Source organism: Xenopus tropicalis, chromosome 8 (assembly GCF_000004195.4).
Source record: "Xenopus tropicalis strain Nigerian chromosome 8, UCB_Xtro_10.0, whole genome shotgun sequence".
In the NCBI taxonomy this organism is placed as follows: Eukaryota; Metazoa; Chordata; class Amphibia; order Anura; family Pipidae; genus Xenopus; species Xenopus tropicalis.
In genome coordinates, this window is record NC_030684.2 from 57,175,033 (window position 1) to 57,189,078 (window position 14,046).

Below are 14,046 nucleotides of genomic sequence, written 5' to 3' on the forward strand. Positions count from 1 at the left end.
ATGGCACACACAGGCAGGGTAGGGCAGAGTATGGCACACAGGCAGCATATGGCTGGGAGAGTATGGCACACACAGGCAGGGTAGAGCAGAGTATGGCACACACAGGCAGCATAGGGCAGGCACAGTATGGCACACACAGGCAGCATAGGGCAGGCAGAGTATGGCACACACAGGTAGCGTAGGGCAGGCAGAGTGCTGCCTGTGTGTGTCATATACTCTTTCTACCCTATGGTGCCTGTGGGAGGTGAACCTGGCAGGAGTTTGTTCTGGGAGTTTGTTAGCAGTTGGAAATAGCCATTAAATGGTCCCTAAGGTGTGTAATTATATGCTGGGGGTTGCTGTGCTATCCACAGGGGAGGAGGAGTCATATGGATTTTAGGGTGTGTCTTAATATGACATAATATAATTTTTTCACATATGAATGATGGTTGATATCCCTGCAGTGAGGACCAAGCCTTTGGGTTTTTACTGCACTACCACCATTGTGATAAAATGAGTGTGGTTTGAAGTGGGTGTGGTTTAAAAGGGGGGGTGGTCAAAACTGGCTTCCATTAGTGGCCCTCCACCATGTATGCGCAAGAAATTCCGTCCCTCGGCACAGCAGAAGTTGGACAGCACTGTGCTAATGTATTTTATACATCCAGGAAGGGGCAGGTGGGAAGGGGCACTTAAAACACGACTGAACTGATAATAAACTGATAGACAATTTTATCTATACTCCTACTCCTAATGATTTCCCTAGAATCCCATAGTCATGTTTAAAGTTTAAGCTAACATTACAGCTGAATAACAGCAGTTTTTCAAATGTTTTAAAGCTTCAGTCTTAAACTATGGACTATCCATTCCCTTCACGTATACAGGTATTTCTAGTTATCAGTGAGAGTTAGGCTGGGTTCCCAGTGGGCATTGTGTTCCCTGTAACAGAGGAACCCGACGCAGTGGAGCTGCCGCACCGTAACTGTGTGTTACGTCCCATTGAGTGAAGCATACAGCCAATGAAAAGCTTCATGGTCACTCAACGTGTTCGTTTATGCACTGCGTGCATTGGGCTTTATTCTTATAGCAGAGAAGTAATTAATTATGACTGTTTGTGAATTGGGACATTTAAACTTGCTTTATTTTTTTTTTTTATTCCCATTTAAATTTAGTAGGAGTCGGAGTCGGTTCATTTTTTGCCGACTCCTCGACTCCGACTCCGACTCCACAGCCCTGAATATATGTATATGTTATATCTGCCTGCCTATCTATCTACTGAAAAAGCAGCACAAGTTTGACTGCTTCAGGATTCACTTTTTTTGGCCTGAAGGATGGTCCAGCTCGATGACATTAAGGAGGCAGGGAATGGGCGGGCATGTGATGTCACAGGGTTGGGGGCATGGGTGGGTCTATTACATCAGTTGTGGGAAAATAGGTGGATTGAGGAATCCTTCAGAAAGGTTAGGGAGAGTTTAAATGGGGAGAGTTTAGCAGTGAAAAGCTTTAAGGAGAGGAAGAGATAAGGTGCAACTTCATTAGCGGTAAATTTGTAATACCGGCTCTAGCTCTAGCTGGTGATGTACTGGCTAGGCTGGTCAAATACCAGCCGCTGGCAAATCTACCTCCACCAGATAGTGGTATGGCCTAGAATCAATGTGATTGGTTTAATTCGATTAGATGCTTATAAGTTTAAAAAAAAACAAATACTGGAATATAAAAGTTCTCCATTTTGGAGTATAATGCTTCCTAGGGATGAAAGAGACAAGATTGAGATCCCTGAGTTCAAAACTAAGGGGCCCCTATCGTTTGTCATTGCAAATGTTTATCCTCATGTGTTTGAAGAGTCATTGCTTAGGATCAATAAGCATAAGAGCCATTTTAGCTCCAATAATGAATGGTGTCCCATTGAATGTATTAAGTGCTAATGTACTGCTGCTTGTTACTTTACTTTGGAACATGTGTTGTAATTGACTGCTTAGAGCACTAATTATAGCCTGTTTGTGTCTACTCTACACCACTACTGATGTCAATGCTTCTGTTTGAACTTGTGCCACTTATTTATACCACTTATTTATTTTCATGTAAATGAAATTTGTATACAGTCTGTATTTATTGGTTTCATGTTCATATGTATGAACTGAGGAGGTTTCTTCTTGGTTGAAGCAAATGTATTGCATAAAAGGGATTTGGATATCCTCAAATAATGATTAAATGTCCTGCCGTAGCTTCCAGTGTTCTCAGTAGGTTCTCATCGACAGGTAACAGACCCCGTGCTGGCTGTAGACATTTCTAAATTCAAGTACAAATAACCCGGAGAGTACACATATTCTCAGTGAAACAGTATAAGAGACATCACAGCACTAAATGTTTCGGCTATCAGCCTTCCTCAGGTGCATCAAATCCATAAGAGGGATTTGGAACACTCAATTGTATATTTTATGCATATTAATAACATATCACAATGAATTCTCATTCAAATATGAGTTTTTACTTCATTAGAATGAGGCAGATTTATGAAAATCTGAACTAAGGACTTCTGATGGATTCCCAGCAGTTTGAATTTTTCTGATAGTCAGGGAAGTGTTCACATTTACAAAACATTAGCTTCTTTGACAAATGTGGCAGTTTGTCAGAATTGATTTGACTGCTTTAAGCAGTCAAATTTAATCTTCTCTACACATACTGTACATACAGTCATTTCCTAAAAATTCACCTGCATGATATTCTTTCCCATGTGCTACTTGCAGAGACTTACTTATTAAGATATGTAAAACTATGGCATATAAATATACCACCCTTAACCACACCACAACCTGAATACCATGATGTATATTTATAAAGCTGTGTGTATTTATAAAGCCCAGTGTAAAATTATATTGTAGATTCCAGCCAGCACTTGGATACCCTTGAGTTTAAATGGTCTGCCATTCCAAGAGAGACATATGATAATACTTATTATAAGTCTCTAGTAATGCTGCCGTTGAACCATCTTTTATTTCTAATAGGGAGATTTATCAAAGGCTGAGATATCTCCCTTATCTTGATCTTGAAACAAAAGAAAGTATTTCTTCCAGAGATAGAGATTTTTCTGAGCTTTGTCAGTGTTCATGTGGTGTTTTGTTAGTATTTTCTTGCCTAACTAACTCTCTTCTCTGAGATGCTGAGATCCATTCTATCCAATTGGGAACACCAGTATTTGTTTTGTGGGAGAATTTCATTATTGGAAGTGGATCAATAACAAATCAATTTAGTTAAAACCTATGGGAATTTGTGTAACCATAAGTAAATCTTCTCTGGCATGAAAGATAATTTAGGTAAGAAATCACTGATCAGCTATAAAAACACAATAAACACTAAGGAAACTATAAATGAGATTTTTCACATGTAAAATAAATTTTAAAAAAGTTCTTGGTTTTTCAAAAATCTTGCCGTCTCTAGCCTAGAGAATAGAGACAAAGAACCAAACATCTAATCTCACTCTTGATATCAAGTTGGCATAAGAAATTGGGCTATTGGGGAGATGATGTGGTGGATAATTTCTGCAGTTTTTTTGTCCAAGTACATGTAAGAATAGTTGGTAATCTAAAACAAAATAATCACCTATGTTTTCCATGATCCATTCTTAGTACATTTCACCTTAAGTTGGATATATTATTCCCATATCATTGCATCTGAGAAATCATTTCAAATATGCTTCATTCCCCCATATGTAATAAAAAGCACTAAGTTTACCCAGGAGCAGTAACCCATAGCAGCCAATAAGATTTTGCTTTTAAACAGGCAACCAGTAAATTGTACCTACTGATTGTTGTATACGCAGTCCAGTGTAGCGAGGAGTGCACCGACCTTTACATTGGTGAGACAAAGCAACTGCTCTCCAAGCGAATGGCTCAGCATAGGAGGGCGAACACTACAGGCCAGGACTCTGCTGTATTTCTACACCTAAAAGACAAGGCACACTCCTTTGAAAATAGCAACATCCAAATTTTGGACAAAGAAGACCGCTGGTTTGAAAGAGGTGTAAAAGAGGCTATTCATGTCAAAGTGGAGAAACCATCCCTAAACCAAGGTGGGGGACTTTGACACCATCTGTCTGATACATACAATGCTGTTCTAACATCTGTACCCCGGCAGTTTCAGAACTCTTCACACATCCATTCATGCAACTCCAAAAAAGTAACACCTGTTTGAAGAGTTGCATGATACTTTGGTAATCCTTTCAAGGTAACTCCACAGCATTCACACCTCTGTGAGTTTCAGATGTCACCTTTCTGAAGAGTTACAAAGTGCCATTGTGATTGAATTAGTGGAAGAGTATATATGCTGAGGACTTCCCATACCAGTCAGTTGAACTGAAGAAGCTGCTCGGATGAGTAGTGAAACGTCTTCAATGATTACTTAACAAGTCCAGTTGCTTTAAATTTATTTATACTAGATATACCTACTGATTGGTTGCTATGGGTTTATTGCTTCTGGGAAACTTGCCTTTTATTACATAACCCCAACTATGTGCTATCAAAGACCCAAGAGGGTGGCTTATGGGACTGATTGTTGTTGTTTAACTGACACAGCGTATTTATATATGTAAATATGTATATATATATATATATCTCCTCATGTTTTATTAAGTTGTTATTCAACGGCCACCAGTAATGACCTAGGTTTATACACTGGGCAAAATATTCTAATTGTAATGGATTAGTAGCCTTGTACTTAAACAAGCTTTCTCTGACTGAAGTAACATACTGTTGCCCCTTGTGGGCCCTGCTGACCCAGGACTGCTCCTGTTGAACTTTGGTCACTCCCCCCACCCTTATCGCGCCCATAAGGAGAAAGTCACAGGTTTGTGGGGAGGGTGGCAACAGGTGTCTGGTGGCACAGAGGAGCTTGCAGCTGTGGTGGGGTGCCCCTAAGGGGGCAGTCATAGTGAGCCCATGACACCCCAGTTCGACACTGCTTATTGTACCGATAAGAGACTAAGAAGATGAAAGTACATTAAATAGAATATAGGCAAATTGGTAATATAGGGCTCAAATCGATTAAACAAGAAAAACTTATCTCCTAATTCGTATATGAATGAAAACGCTCAGGAGGTTAAAAATTTTTTTTTGGGTGGGTTTATTATAAAATATTATTGAATGGGTTTGTTGCTGTGAAGTTGCCAGTTGTTGCCATAATTGCTTATAATCAGGCATACTTTTCCCCTTGTTGTTTTGACTTTTTGTTCACACGCTCTAGAGAATGCATTTTGTGTATGTTATCCTTATGGAATAATAGGCCGGAGTCTGTTTATCTTTTGTCTATTTAAATCATTATGAGTACAGGAATTGTGCACATCTTTTTGTCTTAATTTGATATACAGTTATATCAGAATCGGCTCCCTGTTTATCTTGTCAAGCTGCATTTTTCAGTCATTATCTTCCTGCTCGTTTTGCAAATGCAACGTGACAAGGGGATTATAACAGTGATTTAAATGTACCTTGAAAAACGCATTGTTAACCAAATTACAATCATTGATGTCATTTACATGTGTCTGCTTTCGAAAGATGAATGAGCTCTTTTCATTTACTACCATAACATCATATAATAATGTCCCTAAGCATTTTAATAAAACAAAAACAGCGACTCATTTTCGAATAAAAATAAGGCTGCATTGTGATCTAAAGCATGCTTATAAATATTTCTGACAGCAGATTCCCATTGAAGAGAAAATGGTGTAAATTGTGAGCTATTATCCTTTTTAATAAATAAGCCTTATCTTTGCTCATTGTTCCTTTCCCCCCACTGGTAGCTCTTCTCTGTAGTGGTATTTTAGAACCCATTCTTGCATTGGGACCATTTCTATTACAGAGTGATTTAGCTGTGATTTAAACATCAATTACCTATCCTCATGGAGATTTTCGTGCTCCCCTGGTGGACATCAATGAAGCATAACTGCGTAAACGCTTTATTTCATATCAGTTTTTTTGATAACGGAGACAGATAACTAATCACACGAGCAACACGTTCTATGATACAGGAAACAATAAATGCTCTCTTTTTGAAACATCATCTATTCTTCACACTTATTCCTGTTTTTGCATCTTATCTGTCGTGTGCATTCTCTCCCGTAAGGTTCCAGAATTAGCTATTTAAATGCATTTTTGAGGCTGGCATGTGGTTGCATGACAAACCAGGCAGCTCATTAAATTGGTCTCCGCATAGGTAAAATTCAAGGATTTGTTTTGTACCTAAAATGACTTTAGTGAGCATTAAACATTGTCTACTCAGTGCTACAAGCCTTTTTTTCAGCTGAATATTTAAGATGTGTTTCTGAGGTTACATACATGCTAAAGAACTGTTTCTATAAATTGCACAATTGTCTCCAAGGGCCTGTTCTGTACAGATAATTTAATCTCATGTGTTTTGGCACAGACAGAGAAACAGTGGTTTATAAAGCAGCTAGGCAAAAATGGGGTTTGCAGAGAGAAGCAAATAGCAATTATTGCCTTTTCAGCTTTATAGTTTTCCGGGCAGATTTGATCTTTTGTAACCATTTAATAGGTAATAAAATATACGATGCAAGTTACAGTCTATGACTTGCAATATAGGTTTAGTTGAAAAAAGGCCCTTTTTTTACTGCCACAGGTAATTTTCATAACTTTCATATAGATAAAATAGAATACCACAATATAGTATCAGTGGAAAGGGTAAGAATAGCATGTTACAGGAAAACGCATCTATTCTTTCATAAATGTATTGTTGTAAATGTATTGTAAGTATAGGAGAAGTTAGTGCCAAGTCAGATTCTGTAATAGCCACTCTAGGGGGCACATTTACTAACCCACGAATCCGAATCCGAATTGGAAAAATTCCGATTGGAAAACGAACATTTTGTGACTTTTTCGTATTTTTTGCGATTTTTTCGGCGCCTTTACGATTTTTCGGAAATTGTCGCGACTTTTTCGTTACCAATACGATTTGCGCGAAAAAACACGAGTTTTTCGTAGCCATTACGAACCGCTTGTATCTTGTTGCGACTTTTTCGTATTGAGCGCTCGTAAGCGGCGGGCGAAACTTTCAGACTTAGCATGATTTTGGAAGCCTCCCATAGGACTCAATGGCACCCTGCAGCTCCAACCTGGCCCAAGAAAAGTCACCATACTGAAGCTTGAATGAATCCGAATCTTTTGTACTCGGCGCGAAGGCTATGAAAAAGTCGCAACTTTTCGCGCAAGTAGTAACGCTACGAAAAAATCAACAGATTTTGCGCAACATTCGGAATGGCAACGAAAAAGTTGAGACAATTTTCCGAAAAATCGCCAAATACCGATCATTACGAAAAAAACGCATTCGGCCTGTTCGTGAGTAAGTAAATGTGCCCCTAGGAGTGAAAGATTATGAGAAGTTAGTGAGCAGTCCAGTGCTCCAACAAGGAGATAAATGAGGGTTAGTTCCCTTTGGATGCTGCATTATAGTGACCCAAGCGGTTAGGCTCAGAACTAGATAGAGTCCTGGAGTAATTTACCTCAGTGGGTTTCACCTAATGATGAGGATTGGCTACCAAGAGGCAGACTTAACTACCTCAGGGTTTGCAACAGCTGTGGATGTGGATTTCATTGTGAGTATCATATGTAAAAAGACCTGCTGTCACTTGTCTGTTTATTTTGCATTATCAACTCCTCCCAAAGGATAGAGACTGGCATCTGAAATTGTGTGAAATTGTTCAATAAACTGTTCCACTGGTGCCCAAAGTTATTGAGCAAGTGAATGCTGTATGTACACATCAGTGTGGTAACCCTTCCTCTAGAAAATGCGAAGGCCCACCTGGGGCACAGATTCTACTACCATAAGTGCCTATGGGGAGTTGTTGGAATTGAGCCTTTTGCCTGGGTCTGGATCATAGTAATACAGAGTAGTAGAGCATTTTGGGGTACACCCTCATACACCTCTTACAGCAGTAGGGACTTTTTGTTGGGATTGGAACCAGGGTTTCCAAAAAATAAGAAACTTTCACTATGACACACCTAGATGCTCCATTCCATCCACTAAATGGTAAGTCATTTAGATGCCCAAGTCAGGGACTGCTGGCCAGCCTAGGCTTCATTTGAGGCTTAATATGCTGCCTTTGCCACCACCCCAGACAGGAAATAAGGACATTGGTGCCTTGCACCCTGATTCCAAGGTCTAGAGCACAGCCAAATTCCGTACAGAAGTTCTTTCTAATTGAGCACTCTCCAGGGTCTAAGTAGATGGCCCCTATAGTATGCACACAGGCTGCTTTGTGGTAGTTAGTAAAGAAAGTCTAACAATGGTGGTACTGGTTCCAGTAACACTAGTGAGGATGCTATGATATTGTCTTGGTATGACATAATAAGCTCTGTTTGTGGGTAGGATCCATACAAACTTCTTTCCATTGAATGTATCTCAAAATTCCTGAGTCAATGACACACTGTTGTTCAGAAGGTATTTAATAGCACATTTTATTAAACTAACATTGCAGCCTTCCTATTGTTGTCTTAGCTTTGTTACTTTATAAATGTCTAAAAAAGATCTTTTACTACACCCTGAAGAGGGTGGATTATCTTGTGAAGTACAACTTGATACACACTATACTAGAACACAAGTCCTAATAGGTTTTATTTCTCTGGCATCAGTTCAACAATGGTCTCATATCAACTGAAGCAAATTAAAATAATTGATGGACTGTAGACATCTTCTGTAACCTACAATAAGGTGCAGCTAATACCATGTGCTATTTGCATGGCAACAGATAGTTTTGTGCATTGTTTTACTAAAGAAACTAAAACAAATTAAAAAAATATATCACAGTTACTGATGACAAAACAAAGAATCAAGCATATAAAGACCTTATTTAGAAAAATTATAGAAGTTGCCCAGTTACTTCTGGAAATCCCCCAGGTATTACCTAATGCATTTTGTAATGGAGCAAGTTAAAAACAGTTATAAAGTGAAGAAACAACACATTTCTTTTAATGACCTTATTTTATTGGTACGGTATAAACATTTTATCAGTACAAAAGCTGATTAAAAAATTGGTGTGCATATATATATATTTGTATAGAGTATTGTTTTATATAATATAGGTATGGGACCCATTATCCAGAATGCTTGGGACCTGGGGTTTTCCGGATAAGGGGTCCAATACCTGAACAGGTAAAGGCATTTTAGCAAGTACATGCTCATGTACAATTCAGTGGTTAGGATGAACATTAGGAATCCCATTAATTAATTCATTAATTCATCTTTAAAGGGAAAAACTCCTCTTTATTAAAATAAGTATAAATTCATTCTTTTTACAGTCTGGAAGGAAACATTGAGAGTCTATCTCTGAATCATAGGAATAATTTCCCAAACCCCTTAGGCTTACAATGTCATTTAACTCTCACCTTTCCATAGTGAATGGTGCACAGATTCTCTGGAAAGCAGTAGGATTTAAAGTCTCAGTATCTAGGTTAGGGAAACTATGGAATCAGGGATATATGTATAAAAAAAGGTATTTTACCCTTTAATGATTCATTCTTTTTGCTCTAAAAGGCTCATAGATAAAATACCAGGTTTTCCGAATCATAAAAACTTTAATTGAGTAGGAAAAGAGGTCTTCGTAATTATAAACTGCAGTAGGTATAACAAGAGGCTAAATACATGGCTGTGGTTTTAATTAGCTAGTGCTTCAAGTTGGTAATTGTGGTTTCAGTCAGAAATCAACAAATTTATACACCATTAAAGACACAGCACTGAACAGTTCATTCCTCATTATATCTTTTAATGTGAAAATTCCCGTAGAACTCCATGCTGAGCTACAAAGGAAGAGTTTGCGGACTCTGAATTGGTTTTGTTCCACTCGCAGTGGAGCACTATGGAGATTACATTTATAATCACTGGAGATAAGAGTAAAGGGGTGCTTTGGAAATTGCTCAATCATTTGTGGCTGTTTAGCTTGCCTGTAAAAGTATTTATCTACGAATCAGGTTGGTTAAACAAATTGTCATCCAGGCATCTAATAAACTTATACATAAGGCAGCCTAAACCCCTTCTAACAAATCAAGCTTAGTAAAGGACAAAAATATCCCACAGTGCTTGTCATATGAGGCCATGTCAATGCAAATACATCTCTTTTTCCCTTCAGGGATTTAATTATGTCTTTTCCCTTACAGAGGGAAGAAAAAGGTAGGTTTGAAAGTGTAGCCCTGTGTATTTCAGTGCTTGTCAAATGTGAAGTAAACGTGATCTATCAGCTTGTCATACCCTACTGTCAGGTTCAGGGAGTAAAGTGACTCAGGGATAAGTGACATCTTGGCTGTCATTACTTTTAGAAAACTGACTTTTATTCATAGGAAAGCTGTCTAGAAAGATATTGTCAGCTAACCTTTTTATGTTGCACAACGTAACAAGAAATGTCAAACAATTCCACCTAAATGTTTGTTTTAGCTCTAATTCTAGCTTACTGTACTTTACCAAGTAAAGGCATCAAACTGATTTTTATTCAAATATAAACTCTATAAGTTATTCTTTTTGTGCTGTTTCTGTTTTGTGCTATTAGCTGCCTTTGTGCCTCTCTGATGTGCACCTCAGTATGGATTGTCAACAAATTTAATGTGTTAGGCGTCATGAACAGTGTTTGTATCCAATAATACACTCTGATATTAGAGTCTTACCAAAACCACAGCATGTTTAAACCCCGGCCAGTCATTATTCTTTCAAATTACATTAAATGGTGAGATCTTTGCTATAGTCAATTGGATCATTTTTGCAGCTCATTTAATTTCCCTGTGCATGAGGCTCCAAACAGAGATTTGACACTCAGGGATGTATTTGCCTCATACTTCCCAACATTACAGGTTAAAAAAATAGTTCATCCTATATTAAACTCTCTATCCAACCAAGCCACAACTATTCATGTTTAGGTATGTCTCTTTTCATTCATACAGTACTGGACCTGGCCCATGCAATGGCTGCATGTACTGCTGTATTTACATAATTAACATTATTAGTGTAATATAATATAATAATATTAATTAGGATAATTTTAAAGTGGAAGGCGTTTTTATTGATTGCCATAGCAGGAATATGTAACAGTATCCACAAACATATTTTATACTAGACAGAACAAGTAAATGTTTACAATAAAAACACAGCAACTGTATTTTTCACAACTTAGATTGTATCTGGTCCACCCTCATTTACTTCATTTACCAATACTGTATAAATGTAATTTGAAGAGTGTGCATCTTCTGCTAGAGAGGCCACAGCCTTACCGAAACTACTTTTAAAATTAATTTTATAGGAAGACTGGACCCAAATCACACACATTCTTTTGTACTGGTGAATATCACATCTCCAACTTTTTCTACAGGTGAGCCACACTCAGATGTAATAAGTGATGGTGAGCCACACAAGCATACAAAATTATTTGGGGATGCTTAATAAAGACTGTGATTGGCTATTTGGTACCCCATGTAGACTGCTACCCTGCAGGAGGCTCTGCTTGAAGTAAACTGTGTCTCTGTGCTTCCAAAACTTGCCTCCAAGCACTTTGCTTTCTACAGATAGGCACAATTGTACTGTGAGTGGAATTTTCTGCAAGCTTTTAATCTCAGTGTCACAAATAAAGGCAACTATGCAGCTTTTTTGGGGCTAAAACAACTTGCACCAATCAGTAACAGGTGGGTGCTGAGGTAAAGAAGATGTGCCGATTCATTAAATGGGTCTTATGGGGAAATAAATCAAGCTGATCTATTGCTGGAGTGCCAAGTGATGTGATACCAAGAAGATGATCCATTATAAGAGATTTCAAGGCTTCCATTTAAATAACTCACTTGAGCATGAAATGTGTCAGGCTTTTGGCATTTTGTATCTCTTTGATAAATAAAAAAAAGCTGTTTTACTAAGTGATGAGCACTTCTTTCCTTGGGGTGGTTTGCACAACCATCTGATATTGCTATAGCATTTTCTGTGTGCTGTAGGTCTAGGGATTTAACAAGTCCAGGGGTATTGATTTAAGCATTCAGTTACTTCCGAATTGTATTGAAGTGCTTAGTGTGGGATTTAAATACACTGACAGAAATGCTCTACATCTAAGTTTCTTCTTGCTAACATTTGCAGTCTCTTTGATTAACAAGAGCATTCATTCTGAATGGAAAACAGAGCTATAGTATATACATACTGTCATATATTATTATATCACAATAGACCTGGATATTATGCTTTTCCAAGAAGTCATCCAAGCCCCTCTTAAAAGCATTAATAGAATCTGCCATAACAATATTACCCAGCAGGGCATTGTACAACCTCACTGCAATACCGTCAAAAACCACCTACGCTAATCATGCCCCCTTGTAAGCACCTTTTCTCCAGAGAAAACAGCTCCAACCTTGGCAGTCTTCCCTCATACTTAAACTCTTCCATCCTTTTCATTATTTAATTTATCCTTTCATTATATATGATATTTATATATTATTTTGTCAGCAGTTATTATTATGTATTGTTAGTTATGGTTAACTGGTTTGGATTTTAGGGCAAAATCAATATCTTCCATGTTGTAGTGTTGGTAAAATTAATAGTACAGATTAATAGTACAAAATTAATAGTACCTGTTATCCAGAATGCACGGGACCTGGGGTTTTCCGGATAAGGGATGTTTCTGTAATCTGGATCCCCATAACTTAAGTCTACTAAAAATCTTTTAAATATTGAATAAACCTAATAGGATTATTTTTGCTCCAATAAGGACTAATTATATCTTAGTTGGGATCAAGTACAAGGTACTGTTTTATTATTACAGAGAAAAAAGGAATCATTTTTAAAACTTAGCATTATATGCTTATAATGGAGTCTATGGGAATGGCCTTTCCGTAATTTATTTCTGGATAACGGGTTTCCGGATAAGGGATCCCATACCTGTACAGTATTAATTATTCATTTTCTTTTACTTATTTTCAGTCATTATGAACAAGATCGGAGTGCTCTTAAAAGAAAAGAATGGGAGAGAAGGACACAAGAAGTCCAACAAGATGAAGACCTGTTTGCTTCTGGCTTTAATCTGTTTGGAGAACCATACAAGGTACATCAAATAGATCTTATTTCTTTTAAAGATTCATAGAATACTGCACTACATAAATAAAAACAGTTTCTAGCTGTCCTAAATGTATCTAACTGCTAATTGGTTGTTATGGGTTACTATAGTGCAGGGATCCCCAACCTTTTATACACGTGAGCTACATTTAAATGGAAAAAGTGTTGGGGAGCAACACAAGTATGAAAAAGGTTCCTGGGGTGCCAATAAGAGCTATAATTGGCTACTCTATTTGGACTGGCAGCCTGTAGAAGGCTCTGTTTGGCATTATACTTGGTTTTTATTCAACCAAAACTTGCCTCCAAACCAGGTATTCAAAAATAAGCCCCTGCTTTGAGGCCACTGAGAGCAACATCTAAGGGGTTGGGGAGCAACATGTTGCTCACGAGCCACAGGTTGGGGATCACTGCTATAGTGGGTGATTTTTTTCTAATTATCTGACATTTTGATAAATCTGCCCCTTAGTGATGAGCCTCACTGTATAACATTTTAGTGATTTTTGATCATCCAAAATACATTTTTTCTGAAAATGATTTTCAAAAACTGGCAACCTTGATAAAGGCTTTACTTTTTATTATCCTATTACACTAAAAAAAAAATTTAATTCACATTCCTTATTCTGGGAATGTTTTACTTAGAAGTAAAAGGCCACAGCTTGAACACAGCAAATACAGCTAAGAAATAATTGCAGTCAGTAGGCTACTCAAGGTGCTTCCTTCAGTGAATAAAACCACACCAGCTTTTATTTCGGTGCTTTTCCAAATATAATCACTGGCTGGCTAAGGTATGCAACGTTCTCACTTAGATTTCCAAGGACAGAATTTTTGTTGTGTTGCATTTGTGGAGCATATCTGTGTACCTTGCACATAGCTAATTGGAGAGAAGAACCGAGGTGAAGATTGAATTTATGAAGTCATTTTTTATTGTTCGCTAATGACAATAAAAAACAATATTATATTTTTCAGGAACTTACTAAATTCATATTATTCTGCAAT

At 37.7% G+C, this 14,046-nt stretch overlaps 1 protein-coding gene across 1 annotated transcript in view; it reads left to right on the top strand.

Moving 5' to 3' along the window:
- The window catches only part of aff2 (AF4/FMR2 family member 2), a 332,688-nt gene that overhangs the window by 90,593 nt on the left and 228,049 nt on the right, over positions 1-14,046 (top strand). Inside the window, exon 2 of the mRNA XM_002934547.5 lies at positions 12,919-13,039. Coding sequence (XP_002934593.2) covers positions 12,919-13,039 — 121 coding nt within the window. The remainder of the gene's footprint in view (positions 1-12,918; positions 13,040-14,046) is intronic.